We start from the raw sequence: 26,523 nt of genomic DNA on the forward strand, positions 1-26,523 counted from the left end.
GTGAGAAAGCAGGGTGGGAGGGAGCATAAGGGGAGAAAAAGTGATTGTATAGAGTAGACTCTGTTTAGGGAGGCTGATCCCTGCTGGAGCTCTGAGCATAAATGCACTAATTACATCACAGTTAGTCCCACCTTGAGGCAGGGGAGGGGCCAGAGTCTGGAGATGAGAGTAGAGAGTCAGTTTAGCTTCTCATTTGGCCAAGAGCAGTTCTGGCAACTACAAATTACAAGTGGTACTTTGAGATACAAATTTAATTCGTTCTGTACCCGAGCTCGTAAGTCAGTCAACTCGTATATCAAACTGCCGGTACTGGACCCATGCGCCAATGTGCCAACTAGCGGCAGCTTCCGGAATCACGATTTGTATCTTGGAATTTTGCCTGGATCTCAAACAAAAATATGGACCGAGTTGTAGCTCGTATCTTAAAAAATTTGTATGTTGGTCTGTTCATATCTCAAGGTACCACTGTATTATGAAGCAGTATTTTCATTAAAGCCAACAATGTCCACTAAAACCCATAACATCAAGATAAACTTCAACTTTTCCAACTTGGCTAGTTTCAGATACTTTATTCTTATTTAAAGATGTAAAATTTCAAATAAGTAATAACACATACAGATTGTAAGGCATTTAATATATGAATAGATGCAATTAAAAATTACTTTATGCAGAGATGCAACTGTTTGGAATGAAGCTCCTTTCTTGGGTTTGTTCTCCTCAAACTGTAGAGCTAAAATAAGAAGAAGAAAAAAAGAAAGAAACATTTAAAAAGCTCTTTTTTGTCACAATTACCATACCCTGCTGATGAAAGCTTATGTTCGCCAAAGTTCTAGAAGCAATATGGCAATACCTACAAAAGCTTTAAAAATGCTTATGTCTCCACACAAAAAGGTTATTTCTGGTGCTTTTCCTTAAGGAATAATCAGGCTACTGTATAAAAATACTCATTGTAGCATTGTGTAGTCATTACAAAAAAATTAAGCAAAAAAGAAAATTATCAACAAATGTTCATCAATAGGAAGTTGGTTAGTTAAACTATAAAAAAATAAACACAAAATGAAATGCTTTCACTTTTTAAAATGATGGTGTAGATTCACATAACTGCCATGGAGAGATCGCTAGGATTGTCATAAGAGAAAAGTATGTTCCAAAATAGTTTTATATTATAATCTTGAATGTATATATAGGTTTTTAAGTGTAGTTATATTATGGATGATTACATACACCAAAATATTGGGAGGAGTAGATATCAAAATGTTAGTGGTCATTTATCTCCCTATGTGAGATTATAGGTGAAAAGCCAGTAGCCGTGGCCACCATCACAGCCGCCTGGCCCATGCAGGTTCGCATCTGATTCAGACAGACGGTAATGAAACAACGGAGCCAAGAACTGGTGGGCCATCACCTTTAATCCTAGTTTGCACCTGGTGGGCAAGAAATACACACAGTGGGAAAATACTTCCCTTTCTATTCAGGGCTCCAAAAGCCACTGACTTTTCCGAGTTTCCTAGAATCAAAGGTTTCTACTTCACCAGCCTTATTCACCTCTGTTCCCCATCTCCTTCTCTCTGCACAAATTCTGCACAACCTGGCTTCTCCTTCAGCACTCCGCTATCTTGGCTGCTTCTCCTTGCAATGTTAATTGCAGGAACCGAGAGAGAAAGCTTATAGTTTGCAAACTATAAGCGAGCAAACATATATATCATATTTACAAACTTATTTGACTGACAATAGGTAATTTTTATGTTCCTCTGTTTAGTTTTTCTATATTGTCTGTATTTTTGGCAACACTCACACATTATCTTTATAATTTATAAAAAACAATCTCTTTCCATTTTCTTGAAGCAAAAGAATTTATGCTAAGCCGATTTATTTTACAAACATCTGTGTAGTAACTCACAAAGAGGTAAAACAATAACAAAATCCATAGGTCACCTGGGAAGGATGGGCCAGCCATCAATATGGAAACCTAATAAAATATTCTCTCTGCCTGACTAGCATTGTGCTGAGACATATGTCATAAGGCTTAATCACAAATGTCCTACTGACATGCCCCAGGCCCTCAAAGGGAACCACTTGACTTCTTTGTATTTCAGTTTCTCCACACATGAAAAGGGAATGTACTACCTTCCATTAATTAAAATATATATATATATATATATATATATATATATATATATATATGGTTTAAAATACTTAGCCACCCCCCAAAATTGTGGCTATTATGGGTAACTTGATATTTGGATGAGTCACAAACTTGGAGGCAAGTATTTTCAGGAGTGCTTTAAGAATTACAAAAAAAGGATATTCTGAACAATTTTCTTCGATTTCCAAAGAACATAGCACACACCCTGAAGAGTTAGAAGATGATTTCCTCTCTAATTCTCGGCTTAAACCACTCTCTGATTTTTTATGATCAGAGAATGACACATCTGGGAGCCATAAGTGATGTGACCACTATCTAACAGACTTCTCAGAGCCACTTTAGAAGCTATTAGAATCAGGCAAATGCACTGCCTGAAGATGATCAGGATCCAAACACAATAGCTTCCATTTCTCAACTTCCTCTTGAGACAGGCCAACAGAATTTCAGGCATGCTCCTGAATTATGTTGTCATGTGCTAATGAAGCCAGGAAGAGCTAAATTCTTTCTTCATTCCCTGACCATGTTAGTCAGGAGTTCCAAATCAGCCATCAGGGGCCAGGAGTTAACTTAAAGCTGGGTGTTAAGATAATAGGAGGAAGAGAATGTTAGGAGATAAGAGTATACACTCCACTCAAAGAACAGTTAGTGTTCTGTCCCATTGCCACGGAGGTACCTGAAACTAAATATGTATGTGAAATCTGATTATTTTTTTATCCTGTGTGGATCAAACACAACCATGTCTGAAGGCCAGGCTCTTCTGTTCAAAGGCTGCCAATTTGTGACTTTTGCTATGAACTGTAAGAGTTTACTTCTGTAGCTAGGCTAGCATTACTTCATTTGTGATGCCAATTTTAGCAACGAAAGTTCGGTATCTTCAAAGTCTTGGTTTCACGGTGCAGAAGTCTGAATTGGATCCTGAATACATCTATCCTGTTCATCTCTCTGGTTTGTTTGATTGTTTGTTTGCTTGTTTGTTTGTTTGTTTGTTTCTGGGAGACAGTGACAGTGGAATAGGCACCAGACTAGGAAACAGAAGTCCTTCCTACCATGGCTTACCCATTTAGTAGATTTCTGAAACTGGGGACGCTACTCAACTCTTCTGTACTTTTTCTTGTAAGATGGGAAAAGATTTTCCTTTATATGTATCCGAAAGGGTCATGGGAAGGGCTGAGTGAAATAATATATCTGAAACTGCTTTGTAAACTGCAAACCACTAAACAAGATTAGTTACTAGTTGATCAATAAATATTTATGGGGTACCTGCTAAACAGAAACTTGCTACATGCTTGAGGCTATCATTGAACAAATCAGAAATAATTCCTGTCATCATGAAGCTTAGAATAGCCCCAAGTTATTATAATATTGATATAAAAGCACTGTGATGGAGAATTCCAAGATATTTGGGGAATATCTATTAAAGGGACTTGTTATTTTTCCAAAATCACTTATTGCTCTTCTCTCTTTACAACTGGATTGAGCAGAAGATAAAAGCAGGCTAGCGTAGGCTCCCTGCCATATATCTATCTCTGAGCACCATTTCCTTAAAGAACCAGCAGCTTGAGGACAGAAAGGCTAATAAGAGGGGATAATTCAGAGCACAGGGAGCAGACAGGGATTTCACAGGAAAGAAGCAAGGGTTCTTGTGAGCACTGAGGCAGCCATGGGTTCCATTCTGAGGCTGAAAAATTACAGAAGATTGTTTGACTCACCACTGTCGGGATTGAAATAATTTTCAAAAAGATTTGCCAGGAGTCGATTGGATGACTTCTGAAATATAGCCACCACTGTTTCATTAAGAAGGTCTTTGTTTTTTTCAAGCCAGCCACTGATGTTATAAGGCACCTTTAGAAAGACAGGAAGTTCAGGCAGAGGCGGATTAAGGTTGGTTGAGGCCCCAGGTGTAGAAGAAAATATTGGGCCCTTTACATTAGAAAAAAAAGTGTAAAGTTGGGGTTTTGTGGGGCCCTTCAGAAGGTGGGGCCCAGGGCATGTGCCTGTTGTTAAATCCACCTCTGAGTTCAGGTGACAAAAAGAGGAGAATACATAAATTAACACAGCAAACTGTGCGTTCTGTTTTTAAAAATCACCAATTGTGTGGTTCCTTTTAACTTTAAATTAGTTTGATGTAACAGTACTAAAAAAATACTCCCAGAAGTTTACTGTGCTAACCAAAGAGATTCATAGGCATTACCATTTGTGTTGCAGAAGAAAGGAAGAGAAGAAGGGGGAAAAGAAAGGGGGAGGAAGAAATATAGATAGTATTTCCAGTCGAAACTTCACATCAGCACTTTTTCATAGGCAATTATAATGAAATAACCCAAATGTCTCCAACACACAGTAACCATTCAAAAAAATATTGGCAATTATAAGGATATTTTGCTGTAAATATTATTATAATTAATCTTCAAAGATAACAAAGAAGAGAATTACAAGCATGTCTGTACAGTTGGCTTGTCATTTTTAGGTTAAAATATGATTTTATCCTTTATCAGTTATCTTTCTGTTCCATCTAGAATCACCAGAAATATAAAAGCAGGGAGAAAAGGAACAGCCACACAGAGTGGGAGAATGAGAAGAGGTGGTGAGGGTCATTAGAAACCTTTGTTGGCCATAGGTTGGAGACCATTACTTCATAGTAACTATTTCTTTATGAAAGAACTTTTTAGACTCTTCAATAAAAAGATCAATTGAAATTCCTCATTCATACAATGTTAAGTTAAAAGGAAGGACAAATAAGAAAAAAAACCATGACTTTGTTAGTCTCTATGACTCTTTGAAGTTGTCTTACTTTGAGTTGGGGGTGACAGAGTCTATTTTGAGATTTTGACCTCTGTGCACATAAAAATTTGCTATAATATAGGTATTTTGTTTCCTAAGTGCTAAAAGGCCACATCAACTTATTTTGGGGGACTGAGATTTATTTTGTTCATCTCTTCCTTTAATCTAAACTTTATTTATATATTAGCTAAGGACTTTGGCTGAGTGCATTTGAAACAGTCAGGGCTGAAGGTCTAGAGGTAACTTACCACTCCTGCGTAATGGACAAGTTCAAAGTGAGCTTCATATTTCTGCTTCTTATCAGGCTTGGGCTTCTGGAAATGAACCGACTTTCCAAAATGGTTGTCAAAAAGTTTGGCCTTCAAAGTCACATCCGTAGCCTGAGGCAACATACATTCCTCTTCAAGGATGGAAAAGATACCCATTGGCTGTTGGAGATACACAGGAATAACAGAAGAAAAAACACCAAGAAAAAGTACTTTCAGTAAGGAAGTCAGTGTAAAATCCTTCCCAGGAACCTAATCAGTTGACAAAGAGTAAGGATATTCACTACCTATAACTAGCCAAATCATCCATTCAACAAATAGTTATTTAATACCTACTAGGGACCAGACACCAGCAGGAGCTGGCCACGGATAATGGATGCTGCTATTAACCAATATAGGGTGTGTGTGTGTGTGTGTAGTACCAGGTTGGGTGGGGGGTGTCAGGGACTCATATTGCAGATGACTTTGTATATTTGTATATTTATTTAAATACTTCATGACTATTTTAAGGGCCTTCATGAACAAATTTTTGTACCAGATACTTTAGGTTTAAAAGAAGAACTCAGACATGGATTCTGGGTCCAGAGCATTTAACCAAGAAGACAAGACATATATGCATGATATGTAGACCTCAAAGTAGACAAAACAAAGGTACAGGTAAAATGTCACAAGCATGCCAAGATACAACATGACCCTTTGGCCTAATAACATAAATTTCACAATTATCTACCAACTCTTTGCGCCTAATATCCAAAGATTCTTAGGCCTAAGAAAGACATTAAAGGTCTAGTCCAGGGGTTGGGAACCTTTTTGGCTGAGAGAGCCATGAACGCCACATATTTTAAAATATAATTCCATGAGAGCCATACAAAGACCCGTGTATGTCACGCATCATCCAATAAAAATTTGGTATTGTCCCGGAGGACAGCTGTAATTGGCTCCAGCCACCCACAACCATGAACATGAGTGGTAGGAAATGAATGAATTGTAATACCTGAGAATGTTTTATATTTTAACGTTATTATTTTTTTATTAAAGATTTGTCTGTGAGCCAGATGCGGCCATCAAAAGAGCCACATCTGGCTCATGAGCCATAGGTTCCTGACCCCTGGTCTAGTCCAATCCACCTAATACTAGCTCCTTGAATTCCCTTCACTATTTCTTTATAAAAGCAGATTAGGTTATGCTCAGATATTTCCACAGAGAACACAACAAGTTTGAGTCAATGCTCTGGCAGGGTGATGTATTAAAAGAAAATTTGTGTGCAGTTCAGAATCCTTTGTTTTAAATCATTCCACTGGAGCCAATACAAATAGGTCTAATTCTTCTTCTAAATGGTGGATCATCAGATATTTGAAAATTGTGTTTTTGCTCCATCTGAGTCTATCATTCTAATATATGGACTATAGTTTTCTACCTCTTTTGTTTATTCTCAGAGACATAGAACCTGCATTTAAAAGAAAATGTATTGAACAACATTTCTACCAACTCAGAACTCTTGTACTGAATAGTCCCAGGACACCTTTCTTCATCTCAAGCATGTGGGTGGGGCATGATGAAATGGGTGAAGATGTGAAGCATTCTAAGTAAGAAAACAGTCTAAGTGAAACCGACACCTGTGTAGCTGCTGGCAGCACTGACCTTGTGGGTTCTTGGGAAAATGAGAAATGAGAAAGAGGATTGAGACCAGGGAGGATCTGAACAATGAGACAGTGATGCTGTACAAGCTCTTGGAGGCGTGGACTCCATCTTGTGCCATGTATTTTCTCATCGTGCCTGCAGTCAACCCTTAATAAACACTGGAATTGGTCACTTAAGATTTTAAGCATGTCCTGGGATGGTGTCTGTTAACAAGAGGGATTTGGCAAACTCTCCAGGAGCGGTAGCCCCGTTTCAGCCAGAGCCACCTTCTGTGCTGGAGGACTGCCGTTTCCTTGGGACTTCAGTGAAGTCAATTTGGGGTGAATAGAAGTCATATGTAAAACAACGAGATGTCATAGCTCATTATGTAACAACTAAACCACTGAGGAGGGTAAAACACTTTCCTCAGACTATTCTCCATTTCTCCAGTCCTTGGGAGGTACAAAGCTTCTGATAAATATGAGGCTCTCCAGCAAATGAATTTCCAAATGCTGCCCCATATCATCAGTGTGCTGTACCTCACAGTAAATAGTTCAATCCAGTTGCCCAGGCTCAAAACATTAGTGTTTTTATCTCTCCCTCTTTAACTAGAATTATTTCTGCCTTCCTCTCGTTTATATCTGTCACTTTCTTACTATTTTTGTTTCTGCCATCATCCTGATGCAAGACCTATTACTGGCGTGGACTACTGTCACAGCTTCCTAAAGTGCCTCAACTGTAGCCTTTCCTTCCAGTCCAACCAGCACATATAAATCCAACAGATTAAACACAAGCAGCTCTAAGTATTCTACGGCCCAGCACAGAGCCCTCTTAGGCTCCCCGTTGCCTAAAATCAATGCAAAAATTCATTAAAATCCTTTCACAACCTGACAATCCTCCCTCCTTTTTTTCCCCTTCTAGCTATTTCAGTCTATGTGGTCTAAAATCCAACTAGACTGCTTAGCATTTTGGAAAAGGCCCTTTGCTTTCCTGTCTCTATACCTTTGCTCTTGCCAGGTGCTTCACACTCTAACTTTTCTCTTCACCTACTGAAATCATATCCGTTCCTTAAGATCTAGTTAAAATTTTATACTTCTTCCCACCAGGCCTCCCTAGATTCCTGCAGGTAGAGAGGATCTCTGCTCTTTTAAGTTCTGTGGGTCTTCGACAGTGTTTTTACTACATTAATACTGGCACATATTTTTACATTTATTAGACTTACAAATCTACTTGACTGCATATTTCCTAAGGGCAGGTGTTATTTATAACAAATGCTTAAGTTTTCTACAGCATTTAATTTAAAGTCTTCTACACAGTAGTGTCATGTTAGGCTTAAAATGAAGGCCCAACATTATGTGGGCCTTGACAGCAGGGAAAACCAGGAGACCCTCAAGAGAATGGAAAGTTCCCCTTCCCGTTGTGCCTCCATGAGTAAGGTCCCCTAACCAACAACCCTCCTTATCATGGGACCTGTCACAGTGCCTGCTTATCCTTGAGTAATGGGTTTCAGTTCCCTTCCAGCCCATGGAATTATTCAAACAAGTCAATCACTTCCTCCAGTGGCAACCAAGGGTCACCTCACCCTATTATTATTACAAAGCCTGCCTCCCACAGCCTCTGCCATTCATTCTCTTCTCAAGTGCAAATGCCACGTGGCTCTGCAGACCTCCCAGTGTTCTTCTCCCCTAGGCTGTGATATATGTGACTAATAAGCTGTTGTCAACCTCATCTGTCCAGTGTTGGGTATTCTATGTTTAGCTATAACCATCACTCTAGGACAGGACTCTCCTCTCACCAGTGAGATGAGAAGAAGTGATCAAAAAAAAAAAAAGGTAGTTACTGAATAAATGTATTTGTTTCTTTAATAAAACAAAACAAAAAACAGTAATCGTTTTGGTCTTTAGACATCTTCCCAATTACACTGCAAATTCCTTGAGTGCTAGGATGATGCCTCTGGTATATGTTTCTCACAACCCTGATCATAGTAAGTTCCAAGGTAAATAAACTCTAAGTCCTCAGCAAATTTTTACATAATTAACTGACAGGTGAACACTCAGACATACAGGTTTTGGCTTTGGGGCCCAGGCTACTTTGCTGTGGGCAATAGTCAGGCAGAAAGTAAGAGTTGCAAAGAAAAAGGCACAGTTATATGTTTAAAAATATATGTGTGTGTGGCCCTGTTTGGTTGGCTCAGCTGTAGAGCGTCGGTCCAGCGTGTGGAAGTCCCAGGTTCGATTCCCAGCCAGGGCACACAGGAGAAGCGCCCATCTACTTCTCCACTTTTCCCCCTCTCCTCTCTCTCTTCCCTTCCCACAGCCAAGGCTCCACTGGAGCAAAGTTGGCCTGGGCGCTGAGGATGGCTCCATGGCCTCTGCCTCAGGTGCTAGAATAGCTCCTATTGCAATGAAGCAACGCCCCAGATGGGCAGAGCATCGCCCCCTGGTGGGCATGCTGGATGGATTCTGGTCAGGAGTCTGCCTCTCTGCCTTTATGTGTGTAAAAAAGTTAATAGAAACATCAGAATTAGCACACTCACAGAACCCCATTTAGGAAGCAACAACAATCATCACCAAGATGCTATCAGGATTTAAAGTATTTTAGAAACCTCTTCAGGATATCTGACACCATTGGCTATGGTACATGGAACCTTCCGGTTTCCTGATGGTATATATCATTTTGTAGAAACAATCAAAATTATTCAGGCCAAGTCTACCAAATAAGGTGAACAATGTGATAAAGCTAGATGGTGCCCTCTGAACTCAAAAAGCAGGTAAGATGATCAGTATTAAAGTTAATTTGCTCACAAAGTTGGTAACATTCTAAAACGTTATTCTGATCTTCATCCCATGAGAGACATTTTCCAAAAGGGCTGAATAATTGGAAGATGAATGTGGCTTCTCAAGATAACTACAATGAAGGGGCAAGAAATTATTTCACGTATAATTTCAGGGTTATTTTCTTAAAAATATTAGAATTAATCTCTACCAATTATATGTAAAACCATAAATATGTAATTATAAGTTAAACTTTAATATATAAATGATTGATTCTCAATTCTAAACAAACTAGAATATTTCAAGTAATGAAATAAGTGTAAGCTAATCCTATAATAGATTTGTTTACTCCAAATATACGGAAGGAGGTCACTGTATGCTTGAAGACCAAATTAACAATTAAAGCTGGTGTTAAAATACATTGGTTAAAATACATTTGCTCCTTGGTATTTACCAAAAGGAGTTGAAAACATGTCCACCTAAAAACCTACAAATAGAACCTGACCAGGCAGTGGCACAGTGGATAGAACATCGGACTGGGACTCAGAGGGCCCAGGTTCAAAACCCGAGGTCACCAGGTTGAGTGCAAGCTTATCTAGCTTGAGTGCAGGGTCGCTGGCTTGAGCATGGGATCATAGATATAACCCCATAGTCACTGGCTTGAACCCAAAGGTTACTGGCTTAAAGCCCAAGGTCACCGTCTTGAGCCCAAGGTCGCTGGCTTGAGCAAGGGGTCATTCAGTCTGCTGTAGGCCCCTGGTCAAGGCACAGTGTCCAACTAAGGAACCACACCAAGAATTGACGCTTCTCATCTCTCTCCCTTCCTGTCTGTCTGTCCCTATCTATCCCTCTCTCTGTCTCTTTCTCTCTCTGTCACAAACAAAAAATAAATAAAAACCTACACATAGATAATTATTGTAGCTTAGATTATTATTTTTTTTTCTTTATTTATTTTTTATTTTTCTGAAGCTGGAAACGGGGAGAGACAGCCAGACAGACTCCCGCATGCACCCGACCGGGATCCACCCAGCATGCCCACCAGGGGTGACGCTCTGCCCACCAGGGGGCGATGCTTTGCCCCTCCGGGGAGTCACTCTGCCATGACCAGAGCCACTCTAGCACCTGGGGCAGAGGCCAAGGAGCCATCCCCAGCGCCCGGGCCATCCCTGCTCCAATGGAGCCTTGGCTGCAGGAGGGGAAGAGAGAGACAGAGAGGAAGGAGGGGGCGGGGGTGGAAAAGCAAATGGGCGCCTCTCCTATGTGCCCTGGCCGGGAACCGAACCCGGGTCCCCTGCACTCCAGGCCGACGCTCCACCGCTGAGCCAACCGGCCAGGGCCTGTAGCTTAGATTATTTATAGCAGTTTTGCTTGTCAAAATTTGAAAGCAACCAAGATATCCTTCAGTAGGTGAATGGGTAAACTGTAGTATATTAAGACAATAGAATATTACTCAATGCTAAACATAAATGAGCCACCAAACCATGAAAAGACATGGAGGAACCTTAAATACATATTACTAAGTGAAAGAAACCAATATCTAAAGGGTTATATGCTGAGTTCCAACCACATAACATTACAAAAAAGACATAACTATGTAGATAGTAAAAAGATAAGAGATTCCCAGGGGTTGGTGGGGGCACTGAAATACTCTGTCTGATACCATAGTGATGGATCCATGTCATCATACGTGTGTCCAAATCCATACAATGTACAACACCAGGAGTGAACCTGAAGGTAAATGATGGACTGTGAGTGATAATGATCTGTCACTGTGGGTTCATCAGCTATACCAAATGCACCACTCTCGCTGGGGATGTCGATAACTGGAGGGGCTATGCACATGTGGGGAAGGGTAAATCTCTGTATTTTGACCTCTATTTTTCTGTGAACCTAAAAATGAGGCGTCGACCCAGAGCTCTGAGGTTGCCTGTTCAAAACCCTGGGCTTGCCCGGTCAAGGCACATATGGAGATTGATGCTTCCTGCTCCTCCCTCCTTCTCTCTCTCTCTCTCTCTCTCTCTTCTCTAAAATAAAGTCTTAAAAATAAATAAATAAATAAAATATTTATAGAAAATACATTTGTGTTATTTTGACATAAACTTTTAAATAAACATAAACATTTAAAAATTTTATATATGAAAATCCTTTTTTCTTTATATGTACACACAGATGCATGCTATAAGACATTTTATACATATTGATGTATTTTAGTTCCTTTGAGGTTTGAAAACTTTCCATGATTTATTCTATGTTAAGGAGTAAGTTTGATCATTAATATTTACTACAAATTTTCTTCACATAGCTGGAACCAACACAATGAATCTTTTCAAAATATAAATTCATTTTAAGAAAGAATTGCTATTCTTCATTTGCCTGACCAGAACACCTGTGAAATCATACATGGGAAGCTTCTATCATCTTGTCAGTTTTTGTTTTCTCATTTTATCATGTCAGGAGAAAATACAACAGGAAATTACATCCACGCTGCTAGTATGTTATTTAGAATAACTGATACTGGCATACATGAGACAATAACCTTTGGATCAACTAAAATTCAGTAATATTCACAGACCTATCAAGATTTGAATCATGTCTATGACCCATTTTTCCTGGCCTGAAAACAGCATCTTGCTAATAAAATTAAGTTAATATTATATAGGTAACAGTTGCCAGAAGCTACATCAATCTCTCTGAAAAGATCTAGTTCTTTTTTTTTTTTCATTTCTAATCAGAAAACTACAGCTTTATATCTCAAAATGAATACCCCCTAATTTTTGTGAGTAGTGTTATTTTTAACCAACTCACAGGTTTGGTCATTATCATTATTTTTAAATTGGTTTTCTTATCTTTTTTCTTTTGTATGTAAATATATTGTTATATATTTTTTTATATTTTTTTAACTTATTGATTTTAGCGGGACCGGGAGGGAGAAAGACAAAGAGAAGAATATGGATTTGTTCCCCTATGTGCCCTGACCAGGGATTGAACCAGCAACCTCTGCACTCCATCTAATCAACCAAGCTATCTGGCTAGGACTCAATATTTTTTTAATCAACCTGTTCACCCCTCAAGAAGACAATGTTTATAACAGAAATAAAATTAATGTGATGTCCATTCCTGTTGAAAATAATGGCCATTTTCAAGGAAGATTTAGTTTCATCTAAAGCCTAATAAATAAAATTAATGGGAAACTAATTGATAAAATCTGAGGCTCAGAAAGAATCATCATCTTACCCTCCTCCTGACAGGGCTGTTGAGAATCAAATGTGACAGCATCGCTCAAGAAACCATTCAGATAGTTAAAAGCACGAGGCCTTGATCTATCCGCCCAGCCCTACCTTTAGGCCTCATGACAATCCACAGTTATTGTAAGACACTAGGGGCAGGGAACTGCTGACATGTTGCCATGCTTGCTCTCCTGGGCAAAGCCATGGAAAAGGGCCCTCATGAGTTCTCCTAGCAAACCTGGTTCATCTTTCCCAGAGCACGTGGAAATATTTCAGAGTCTGGAAACACCACCGAATTCAGAAACCATGCACTGCAGCTAATTTACTAATAAGCCATGAAGTATTGTCATAAATTACTTAAACTAACTGGTACTTGTCCAATTAAATGAACAAACTACATCCTGCAAGGTAGTGGCCTTGAGGATTTATGGTAGTTGTTTGTTTGCATGCTAATTTGCAAAATTTTGTTAAGCTGCTGTGGGTCTCCTCCTTCACCTTATGTTAATCAGCCAGGCCCGACAGTGCTCATATTTTCAGCTCTGTTTTTCCAGTCAAGAGCATGACCATTTTTAATCTCGACAAGTTTCCTCACGCATTAACAGTGGAGGCCATGAGTAAGCAGCGAACAGTCTGAGTTAGAGATGATGGAGTAGGTTAACTGACGTGAGAGTTTAGTTAAGATGTCACGGGTGCTGCTCTCCAAGACCATTAAGGGAAAATGTGCAGAGCTCTCCTGCCCCATTTCCCATCCCCTGACTAAGCCTGAGTCCTGACATGAATCAACGTGGCAAGCAGGGACAGTTCCCCTCAAATGAAAATGGACGAGGAGAAAAATACGCATTACCTTCTCAATGAGATCTAGGCAGGCTTGCAAATCCAGACCGAAGTCAATGGACATCCAGTCAATGCCTTCTTTCTTATATTCCTCTTGTTCCAGAACAAACATGTGTTGATTGAAGAACTGTTGTAACTTTTCATTGGTAAAATTAATGCAAAGTTGCTCAAGACTGTTATACTTAAAGATGTAATAAGGTAAAAAGAAGAGATAAAAATAAAATTGAGAAAATGGCAACTACTTGAGGTGATATGTTAATTAACTTGACTGTGGTGATTATTTTACAGTGTATGTGTGTACCAAATCATCAAATTGTACACATATATATATATATATATACTATTTTTTGTGTGTGACAGAGACAGAGAGAGGGACAGACAGGGACAGACAGACAGAAAGGAAGAGAGATGAAAAGCATCAATTCTGCATTGTAGCACCTTAGTTGTTCATTGATTGCTTTCTCATATGTGCCTTGACCAGGGGCTACAGCAGACCGAGTGACCCCTTGCTCAAGCCAGCGACCTTGGGTCCAAGCTGGTGAGTCTTGCTCAAACCAGACGAGCCCGCACTCAAGCTGGCGACCTCGGGGTCTCGAACCTGGGTCCTCCGCGTCCCAGTCTGATGCTTATTCACTGCACCACTGCCTAGTCAAGCTATATATACTTTTTTAAATTATTAAATATACCTGAAAAATTGAAGTCCCCTTGGAAAAATGTAAAGAGAAACCACAGCACCATCATTAGATGGCAAATAAATCCAGTAAGTAACAATGCTCAATTAAATTTCTACCTCCTTCAGATACACTCACAAACTAAAGATCATGACACTAAAATAACACAATATTACAATTCAAAATCATCAAATAACCTTTATCTTTATTTACCTTTATTTAAGGTTTAATCTCAATACTATTAATTGTAATCATTATTATTATTTAGTAATGTTAATATGGCTCTTTTTCAACCAAAGTAGCTCTTAATGTTTGCAAAGGACAAATTTCATCATGTTTTGATGGCATTTTCTGATGTTCAATTCACATGTTTTAATTTCCTTGTAAATATACATTGACCTCATTCTTATCAAATATACTTACATCAAGGACTTCAAAACCAGTTATGTCAAGAATGCCAATGAAGAACTGTCTCGATAGCTTGACATCCAGGGCCCTGTTGATACGTTCCACCAGCCACTTAAACATCCTCTCATATATTGACTCGGACAGGGCACCAACAGCATAGGTCACCTGGAAATCACATGGAATGAACTCCTTCATCCAACAACAGTGTTCCTCTTAATACCGGGCATTCTCTATCAGGAACTGCCTTCTAGTAAAATAAAAATATTTATTGACTCTCTGTGGCTCTAGCATGCTGCTGAGATGATACATGAGGGAAATACAATGAGAGAAAAGGAAAAAAGAAGCAAGAAAGGGAAGGCAGGGAGAGGGGAGAAGGAGAGCAGAGGGGAAGAAAGGGAGGTTAAAGGAGGTGGTAACCTTGGTGCCTCCTTACCCAAAAGTCCTGTGAGAGAAATCATGCTCCTATTACTGAAGGACTGAACTCCTGGGGTGAGGTGGCATGTGTTCTAAAGCAGTGGTCCCCAACCCCTGGGGCCATGGACCGGTACCAGTCCGTGGGCCATTTGGTAATGGTCCGGAGAGAAAGAATAAATAACTTACATTATTTCTGTTTTATTTATATTTAAGTCTGAACGATGTTTTGTTTTAAAAAATGATCAGATTCCCTCTGTTACATCTGTCTAAGACTCATTCTTGACGCTTGTCTCGGTCACGTGATACATTTATCCATCCCACCCTAAAGACCGGTCCGTGAAAATATTTTCTGACATTAAACCGGCCCGTGGCCCTAAAAAGGTTGGGGACCACTGTTCTAAAGCCTTGCTATTCCAAGTGTGGTCCTAAAACCTGCAGCATCAGCACTTCCTGAGAGCTCGTTCAAGACGCCAGCTCCAGTTCCAGACTATGAATCAGAATTCGCACTCTAACACAATCCCCTGCTCATTGCTATGTACCATGAAGGTCAAAAAGTATTGGTAGAATCAGTAAGGACTCTGGAATCCCCGGCCCTTGTCCTACTGCTGCTGTTGTAGCTGCTAATGAATTGTGTCACCTTTTGGCAAGAGACCTGACCTCCCCTGGCTGCATGCAGTATAATCATCTGAATAATGCTCTTGAAGTTTCTTTCTAGCCTCAGCTTCCACCTTATTATATTAGTTCCCAGGGCTGCTCTGAAGTCCCTGTAGGGAGAACTGGCAATTTAATGCATCATTCTGACTCAGATTCTCCACTCTTAAAACTCAGGCTGCATTCTCCTCCCTGGAGGTGTGTGGCTAAGGCTCTCGGGTAACTTACTGGGGAGAACTCCAGCCTCAGTGCCTGGATGATGCTGTGAAAGGCAGATCCTACTCCCATGATGCAAAGGCAGTGATGTAGTAGCAGGTTTCTGAGAGACTCCAGGTAGGAGTGCATTGCAGCTGGACATGCTCCAAGCCTAGAAGCAGAATGTGCTGCAGCCATTTCACATTTAAAAGAGGCCCATCGCACCCATCCTTCAGCTGCCCAGGAGAGAGCACGCAGCAGCAGCCTGTTGGTGTCTGGTGATGATTTAGCTCTGAGTCACCCAGTCTCTGATAAGTTATCTTGAGTCATTCCCACAGTGATCCATACGCCGAATGGCACCACAGTTTTTTATTAGCATAGGCGTCAAGAGCACAGCCGCACAAACAAAGCACCCAGAATGATTTTCAGTCTCCGGAGCACTGAGGAAATCACTCTCTGTCTACAGCAGTCATTCTGAAACTTTAAAAAGAACATGACTAACTTGTTCACCTGCTTTTAATTCCCTAAATACTCAAGAAGTGGGGGTGGGAGAAAATCTGGCCAGAGGAAGTAAGAGAGGAAATATAGGGAAAGAAAGCCCAAAGATGTGGGCAGAGAAAGAAATAGATAGCAGAATGCTTGCTGGATGAATTAATGAAACCAATAAACCAATATACAGCACACTGATTCATCATTTTCTGTCCATTGGAAGAAATTAGTCAGAGAAACCTATACTTCTACTTTTCAGGGACTAAATGGACTCATTTTTTTAGCTCTTTTTAAAATAACCTCACAGAAGACTTTGATTACTGGGGTGGGGGGTGAGCATGCATGATGGCAAGAACAAAAACAACAATCATGGGGTCAGCCATATTTTCAGCCACTGTGAGCCCTCCCTTTTTCATCTGTAGGATAACAATACTAAAATGTGCATATGGCAGGGTTGTTGGGAGAGACTCAATGTAACAGATTATGTAAATATATATAGCACAACATTTGGCACTTCTTGGATACTGTTAGTTCCCCCTTTCCACTTTTACCACATCCTCGTCCTCACTCCAGTATTTACTAGCTATGTTACCTTGTGGAACTAATCTAAGGTTCAGTGTTTTTTACTATAAAATGGAGATATAAGTAATATCAACTTTGCTGGCTTGCCATTCAATTGAATGAGATAGCCATACTCAGCACAGTACCCGTAGTAAGTATTCAGTGGCTACTGATTTTTATTCTTTTATTACTTTTTTTAATTAAAGCAATTTATATCTTATTATTATTAAGTGAGAGGCAAGGAGGCAGAGAGACACCCTGATCGGGATCCACCCTGCACATCCCTGACTGGGCATGCCGAGCTATTTTAGCTCCTGAGATGAGGCCACAGAGCCATCTTCAGTGTCCAGGGCCAACTTGTTCAAACCGATCTCGAACCATGGTTGCGGGAGGGAAAGAGAGAGGGGGGTAGGGGTGGAGAAGCAGATGGTTGCTTCTCTTGTGTGCCCTGACCAAGAACTGAACCCTGGACATCCACATGCTGGCTGTCGCTCAACCACTGAGTCAATCAGCCAGGATCAAAACAATTTTTTTCTAATAGGCATAGTTAGAACTCTCATTGGATCATAAAACACTAGACCTAAAACACTCGTGTTTTTTTCATTAAATTTATTGGGGTGACATTGGTTAAAAGATTATAGTTTTCAATGTACATTTCTATGATACATGATCAGTATATTACATTGTGTGCTCACTACTCTAAGTCACATTATCCTCTATCACCATATATGTGACCCCTTTACCCTTGACTATCCCCCCCTGCCCTTTCCTCTGGTAGCCACCATACTGTTGTGTCTATGAGTTTCAGTTTTATATCCCACGTATGAGTGAAATCATATGGTTCTTAACGTTATCTGTCTGATTTCTTTTGGTTAACATAATATTCTCAAGGTCCATCCATGTTGTTGCATATGGCAGTCTTTCATCTTATGGCTAAGTAGTATTACATTGTATATGGCACATAATCACATATAGTGGCTCTCAACTCAGGATGGTACTTCCTCCTGCAGAAAGAATGCCTTTGGAAACAGAAAGGACATCTGCTGGATATCATTATGACTGAGTGTGCTACTGGTATTCAACACCAGGAAGCAGGAATGGAAAACCTCCTACAATGTGCAGGACACTCACATATAAAGAACTATCCCATTTAGATGTCAATCACCCCTTCATTAAACACATGGAGGAATTCAATCTCTTCACTAGGGTGCACGAAAAGATGAAGGTATTTAACCAAGGTCCCAGAGTTAGTTAGCGTTAGAGCTAGAATTAAATTAGAGCTAGAATTAAATTTTGTAGAGTGTTAACACTGCAAAAATTTTTGCCATCTTCTGCAATTGTCATCAAGAGAGTATATACATACATCTCTATTCTTAGCCATGGCAATTGTCTCTATAAAGTCAGTAAAATTCCTAAGGAAAAAAAAAAGCCTTACAGTGTGCTTTCTTATTCTGTCTCCAGGAGAGGGAGGAAGATAGAGAGGAAGAGGGAAAGGGAAGGGGGAGAGGGAAAGAAAGGGGAGAAGAGGGGGGGGTTGGAGGATGAGGTGGGGTTTTTTCCTTTTCTGTTAATGTTGAATGATAATATATAAGCTTGCTTCACTGGTTCTATTATAGCAAGGGTTGGTGTGTTAACTCAGTCCCTGAGAACATACTGTCACAGAGGCAGAGGTTTGATTTCAGACCTTCATTATACACACACTCAGTGGCCCCAAGAAGCCCAGGTTACCATGGAGGACAAAAATGTAAGCAAATTGTTTCAATATAGTTAGTATCATGGGAGAGGTAGAATTACTGATTTCTAGAGTAAGCCAAACTAGGAAATTGATTTTGATTAGTTGTTGAAATATTTTAAGTAACACAGTCACACAAGATGACTTCATATATCAAAGTAAATAGTTTACTGCAGTCAAAATAACTGTCTTCTATCACAAATATGCAGTTATCTCTCGTTTTCAGATTTCAGATGTATAAAACAATCTAAGTGTCATCTGAGTACTAGCTGTGTGTCCTTTAGAATGTAACTTATGTTCTGTAACCTTTAGTTTCCTCAACCGGAAAAGCATAAGTAGTATTCCTGCCTTCCTTACTTATCTCTGAGTATTTTAAGAATCAAAGGAAACAATACCTCTGAATGTTTAATACATGGATGTGATCATACCATTTCCTATGTCTAGAAAGACTACATTTCTCAGACCCCTGTAGCTAAGAGGATAATTTGACTAATTCTTACCCCTAGGATATTAGTGAAAGTGATATCACTTCTAGTCCCAATCAGCAAAAGAGGGTGTATTTTCTCCACAAATCATCTTTTCCCTTATGCAGTAACATTGGAGGCCATTCCAGATGGCTTAACTACAGAGGGGAAGAAGATTGTCCAATCTATATCAGTCTTGGTGAGATTAAGAAATTAATGTTTATTTTACTGTCACTGAAGACTTGATCATGTGTGTGTTACTGCAGCATGCCTATTTCACACTGACTCATACACGATGCAGATGTAAATGATGATTTTGAGTACTGGCATACTCAGATGGACACATTACCCAGCAGCACTGGGAATATCTACTGTATTCTGGCAAAGCATCACAGCACTTGTTATTTTATCATTAAAACATTCTCTTGGATGCTGAGTAAGACCTACATCACCTTTCATCTTTCATTTCTGTTTTTAATCTCCTCTCTTCAAACGCTAACTTAAGCATGTGTTCTGAAATCTTTTCTCAACTGTCACCACGTGTCCATTACTCTCAAAACTCAATATTCCAAATAGAAGAGGGATGCCAATTTGCAAATTTTATTCATGTCGGTAACCAATAGCTTTGAAAGCTTCTTAGCTGGACAATAAAGATTTGATCACAACAAGTAAAGGGCTTCCCTACCTCTGCAAAGAGATTTGTTGCCCAAGGGAAAACTGCCAAAATGGTATATTTCAGGCTACAGAGAGTCTTAACACAAGAGTGCTTACGCTGGTGTGCATCACAAGTGAAAACATTTGGAATATTCATCACATTAGCTCTTTTCTTTTTCTTTTTTTTTTTTTTTTTTTTTTTTTGCTTTTCTATAGAAGCTCTCATTGCAGACATAATCAGAAATAAAAAAATATACAAGTACAATGTATCTACAATTATTACAGAATCATAGATTCATAATATTTTTTAAATGCCACCTTACCTGCTCTACATTTTGTGCTCTAGTGACATATTCGTTACCAACTTTGATTCTAGGGTGGCTCAAGCCCTTCACCAACTCAGAGGAGCTCATGCCCAAGAGGAAAGCAGCTTTGTCAGCACCTGGTCAGAAGAAAGGAAGGAAAAAGGAGGAGAGAAGGAGGGAAGGAGGGAATGAGAGAGGAAGAGGGGAAGGAAAAATATTGTTAAAATTTATTCTGTTATAGGCAAATAGACTATCCAGAGGATGGAAGGATGGTTTTTTCTTTTTCTTTTTCTTTTATCAAGTGAGGGGCAGGGAAGCAAAGAGACAGACTCCTATATGCATCCCGACTGGGATCCACCTGGCAACCCCCATCTGGGGCTGATGCTCTGCCCATCTGGGGCCACTGCTCCGTTGCTCATCAACCAAGCTATTTTAGCAGCTGAGGCAAGGCCATGGAGCCATCCTCAATGTCTGGGGCCAACTTGCTCATTCGAGCCATGGCTGCAGGAGGGGATGAGAGAGAGGAAGAGAGAGAGAAAGAGAGATGAAGAGCAGGGGTTGGGAAGGTAAAGAGCAGGTGAAGAAGCAGATGGTTGCTTCTCCTGTGTGCCCTGACTAGGAATTGAACCCAGGACTTCCACACACCGGACCGACATTCTACCACTGAGCTAACTGGCCAGGGCCAGAAGAATGGTATTTTAAATTGATGTAGTAGCAAGATTGATTATAGTTTTGTTTTGTTTTGTTTTGTTTTGTTTTTTGCATTTTTCTGAAGCTGGAAACGGGGAGAGACAGTCAGACAGACTCCCGCATGTGCCCGACCGGGATCCACCCAGCACGCCCACCAGGAGGTGACACTCTGCCCACCAGGGGGCGTTGCTCTGCCCCTCCGGGGTATAGTTTTAAAATAAGTATCTGAATCCTATATATTTAAAAGATTACTTTTTGTAACTACAAATCAAAACCACATGAAATGGTACTTCACGCCCTCTAGAATGACTATAATAAAAATGATAGAATCATAGGGTTGGTGAAGATGTGGAGAAATTAGAACCCTCATACACTGATGGTTAGAATGTGACATAGGACAGCTTCTGTGGAAGATAGTTTGGAAGCTACTCAAAAGTTAAACAGAGTTACTCTAGATCCAGAAAGTCTACTTCTAAGTTATATACCCAATAGAAATGAAAACATATAGTCACACAAAAAGAAAATTGTACACAAATGTTCCTAGCAGTATAATTCATAAATTTTCAAAAAGCAGAAAAACCCAAATGCACATCAACTCATGAAAGGATAAATAAAATGCTGTATATAAATACAATATTTTTCAGCCATAGAAAGAAATAATGCTACAACATGGATAAAACTTGAAAATATCATACTACATGAAAGAAGACAGACACAAAAGGCCACACATTATGTGATTCCATTTATATGACCTGTCCAGACTAGGCAATCCATGGAGACAAAGAGATTTGTCGTTGCCAGAGGCTGGGGAGAGAAGGGGTTCATGGTTTCTGCATGGAGTAATGGAAGGTTCTAAAATTAGATAGTGGTCACGGTTATACAACATATGAGTACACTAAATTTCACCACTAAACTGTATTTTTTTTTTTTTTTTGTATTTTTCTGAAGCTGGAAACAGGGAGAGACAGTCAGACAGACTCCCGCATGCGCCGGACCGGGATCCACCCGGCACGCCCACCACGGGCGAAGCTCTGCCCACCAGGGGGCGATGCTCTGCCCCTCTGGGGCGTTGCTCTGCAGCGACCAGAGCCACTCTAGCACCTGGGGCAGAGGCCAAGGAGCCATCCCCAGCGCCCGGGCCATCTTTGCTCCGATGGAGCCTTGGCTGCGGGAGAGGAAGAGAGAGACAGAGAGGAAGGAGAGGAAGGGGTGGAGAAGCAAATGGGCGCTTCTCCTATGTGCCCTAGCCGGGAATCGAACCCTGGTCCCCTGCACGCCAGGCTGACGCTCTACCGCTGAGCCAACCGGCCAGGGCCAACTGTATATTTTTAAAGGGTGAATTTTGTTGTATGTGAATTATAACTTAACTTTTAAAATAATCTATTTCTAGTATTGGCCCTTTCTAAAGAGAAATATTTACCTGAAGGACATAAAATAGTTTATCTTTATTATTTACCTATTTTTCCCTTCTATGTATATACTTGTAGATTCTTTCAATGGAACAGGGACTTGTAATTTGATAAGTCAAGTCCACCACCAATCAACAAAAGCCAGGACACCTCAAAACTTTTCCTTTGCCTGTGAAGTCTCAATTTGTGCCATAGTGCCCTCTGCTGTCCAACAAGAATACTTGCAATCCACACAATTGCACTTCTATAAACAATTTCCATCTTAAGAAGTGAAGAGTGTTATCAGAAGGAAAAGTAAACAAGCATGTATCCCAGTAGGTGATAAACAAAATTAACCTCAGCACAAAAGAACACCACAGGCAAAACATTATAAGCATACTTCAAATTGTAGATTTCTTCAGTTATCAAACAAAAGGAATATTTCACTCATCTGAAATCTTTCTGCTATATCTTCCATTTAAAATTAACCCTGAGATATACTAATACATGAGAGGTAGTCACTCTATATAAAATAATGTCTTACAATAGAAGGAAACACAGTCTTTTCCTTACTTCACTACGAAGTATAAAATCTGCTGAGCAACAACCACAGAGGGAAAGTAAACCATACACACACACACACACACACACACACACACGCAATCAGAGGGCTGTATGCCATTCTTAACAATATCCACCTCACACACACACACACACACACACGCAATCAGAGGGCTGTATGCCATTCTTAACAATATCCACCTCACACACACACACACACACACATGCAATCAGAGGGCTGTATGTCATTCTTAACAATATCCACCTCACACACACACACACACGCACGCAATCAGAGGGCTGTATGCCATTCTTAACAATAACCACCTCATACACACACACACACACACACGCAATCAGAGGGTTGTATGCCATTCTTAACAATATCCACCTCACACACACACACACACACACACACGCAATCAGAGGGCTGTATGCCATTCTTAACAATATCCACCTCACACACACACACACACACACACACACAATCAGAGGGCTGTATGCCATTCTTAACAATATCCACCTCACACACACACACACACACACGCAATCAGAGGGCTGTATGCCATTCTTAACAATATCCACCTCACACACACACACACACACACACGCAATCAGAGGGCTGTATGCCATTCTTAACAATATCCACCTCACACACACACACACGCGCGCAATCAGAGGGCTGTATGTCATTCTTAACAATATCCACCACACACACATACACACACACATAATCAGAGGGCTGTATGCCATTCTTAACAATATCCACCTCCTTTTCAGGGGCCTTTAAATTTTTCACAAAGGTTTAAAAAGCTTGAAATGTTTGATTTGCTTGTTAACTAAAATCAATACATATACATACATTTCTGGGAGCTACACACCTACCCCATGTCAGTGATAATGGCCTAGGTTCTCAGTTGCTATGAAACCTTTCAAAATTGCAAATCTTGTTTTGGAAAATAAACAGAAAAATCAAAACTTGAGCCAACGTGCCATGCTACACTGTGATACTCTTGCCAGAGTGCCATGTTTGGAAACAAAGGACTGATTATTTCAAGTTGAGAATACAGTGGGCCAGAGCCATAGACTTTAAACTGGAAGAGACTGTCTAACCCAACATGAAAATATTTTTCAAAAAGGGAGAAATGCAACATGCCTGGTGAATCTGAGTGGAGATGAATAGTAATCAACAATGTAGAAAACAAGCAATTCCACAATATGTGTCCAGGAAAAAGAAAAAACAGGAGTCTGGTTTTTTAAGCTTTGAAGCATTCAGAGGTGGACATTACAGGTGCTAATAGTCTCAAATTTACACATCCTTTTTCTAGTGTTAAGAACAGCCCTTTGAGTCTATTTTTATCCATTAACAAAGAAAAAAAATCCAGAAATAGCATCCAACATTACAGAATTATTTCTCACCCACTCCAGAAGCAATCAAGTATCATCAGACAGAGAATCAGCATGCCTGGATTTACTCCACAGGTGTGCATTACATTACACAGTGTTCCCCATCCTTTTTTTTTTTTTTTTTTCTTTACAGAATAAAACAGTGGTCATTATGTCCCAAAAAATAAATTACTTCATTTGCATTAAAAATTTATAGTTTGGCCCTGGCCGGTTGGCTCAGTGGTAGAGCGTTGGCCTGGTGTGCAGGGGACCCAGGTTCGATTCCCAGCCAGGGCACATAGGAGAAGCGCCCATTTGCTTCTCCATCCCCACCCTCCTTCCTCTCTGTCTCTCTCTTCCCCTCCCGCAGCCAAGGCTCTGGAGCAAAGATGGCCTGGGCGCTGGGGATGGCTCCTTGGCCTCTGCCCCAGGTGCTAGAGTGGCTCTGGTTGCGGCAGAGCGACGCCCCAGAGGGGCAGAGCATCGCCCCCTGGTGGGCAGAGCATCGCCCCTGGTGGGCGTGCCGGGTGGATCCTGGTCGGGCGCATGTGGGAGTCTGTCTGACTGTCTCTCCCCATTTCCAGCTTCAGAAAAATACAATATATATATATATATATATATATATATATATATAGTTTTACAACCAAGATGAAAATAGTTTAAATCTGTGAATACGTTTCCAGCTAACATGAAGAGAATGCTAGTACAAGCATAGCAATCAATGTCTATAAACGTATTTCCATCATGTGACCAGATGTGGTCCTGAAAGAGGCTTTCTGAAGTTCCCACCCATTAATCCCATTCCTTTAGGGCTTTGAGAATAAACCCACAAGTGTGAATTAGGCTTCGCTGAGAGGTAGAGCAGGGGCTCTCAGACACTGCTGTGGACCAGAATAGCCTGGAGAGTGGACACAGAAATGAGGGACTGGCCTGTGGAAAGAGGCTAGGCTCTGGGCTTATTTATTCACGTTCTCCAAGTGATTCTGCTGCACATAGATGTTGGATTGCAGAGTCCTCACTACAATGGCCCTCAACTTTTCACTGAACATTGGGGTCACACCTGGCAAGCTGTGAAAGCAAACTCTGATGCCTGCACCCACCCCCAGAGATAGCTTTCTTTGGTCTGGGGAGACCAGACATTTAACAGCCCCACAGGTAATTCTGATATGAAGCCAACTTTGAAAAGTACTCTCTTAGAGAATGGTGGCTGGGTTTTTGTAAGCGCATTTTGAAGTCAAGAAGATGGAGAGAACGAAGTCTGACTTCATCTGAAAACAGGTAAGGCTGTCAAGGAAAACAAAAGGCAATTCTTTGCAACTTTACAATCTTATCCCAGTTTAGTGTCATCTGTAAACAACCAGATATAAAGAAAGAAGACCCAGTTTTGTCTGTCCACAACTGGGCAAATCTGAAAGAGAGGTTATGATAACGACATTCAATAGTCTTTTATGAAGGGCTGGAATATGGTTTCTGAGTGTACACATTTCACTAATTTATTGAACAAGATTTACTGAGCACTTGCTATGTGCAAGCCTGGTGCTCAATACTATAGTAAGAAGAAAGCTAAACAAGACAAAAATCCTCAACATTGGGGACTTATAATCCATGAGAGTAAATAAAACACAAGCAAAAGTATCAAGTAAGTAAGTAAAACAACCACAGAAGAGATTTTAAAAATCAAGTATGATGAAAGTTTGAAATAGAAAGAGATCCCTTCACAGTAGTGATAAGTGGAAATAACTCAAATGCCCATCAACGGATGAATAGACAAACAAAATATGGTATATACAGATAATAGAATATTATTCACACTTAAAAAGAAATTAAATTCTGACTCATACAACATGGATGAACCTTACAGACATCATGTTAAGGAAAATCAGCTAGACAAAAAAGGACAAATGTATGATTCCACTTACACGAGGTAGCTAAAATAGTCAAATTCATGGAGACAGGAAGTAGAATAATGGTTGCCACGGGTTAGGGGAAGGGGAAACAGGGAGTTATTGTTTAATACAGTGGTCCCCAAACCCCAGGCCTCGGACCTGTACCAGTCTGTGGGCCATTTGGTATCAATCCACAGAGAAAGAATAAATAACTTACATTATTTCTGTTTTATTTATATTTAAGTCTGAACGATGTTTTATTTTTTAAAAATGACCAGATTCCCTCTGTTACATCCGACTAAGACTCACTCTTGACACTTGTCTCGGTCACGTGATAGATTTATCCGTCCCACCCTAAAGGCCGGTCCGTGAAAATATTTTCTCACATTAAACTGGTCCGTGGCCCAAAAAAGGTTGGGGAGC

General features: G+C 40.2%; 1 protein-coding gene across 1 annotated transcript in view; it reads right to left on the reverse strand.

The window, feature by feature from the left end:
- The window catches only part of MYH15 (myosin heavy chain 15), a 173,044-nt gene that overhangs the window by 99,239 nt on the left and 47,282 nt on the right, over positions 1–26,523 (reverse strand). Inside the window, exons 12-17 of the mRNA XM_066241634.1 lie at positions 20,208–20,326; positions 14,740–14,889; positions 13,656–13,826; positions 5,173–5,352; positions 3,856–3,988; positions 663–730 (exon numbers count right to left, since the gene is read on the reverse strand). Of these exons, the coding sequence (XP_066097731.1) occupies positions 663–730; positions 3,856–3,988; positions 5,173–5,352; positions 13,656–13,826; positions 14,740–14,889; positions 20,208–20,326 (821 nt within the window). The remainder of the gene's footprint in view (positions 1–662; positions 731–3,855; positions 3,989–5,172; positions 5,353–13,655; positions 13,827–14,739; positions 14,890–20,207; positions 20,327–26,523) is intronic.

This window comes from Saccopteryx bilineata, chromosome 8 (assembly GCF_036850765.1).
Source record: "Saccopteryx bilineata isolate mSacBil1 chromosome 8, mSacBil1_pri_phased_curated, whole genome shotgun sequence".
Taxonomy (NCBI): Eukaryota; Metazoa; Chordata; class Mammalia; order Chiroptera; family Emballonuridae; genus Saccopteryx; species Saccopteryx bilineata.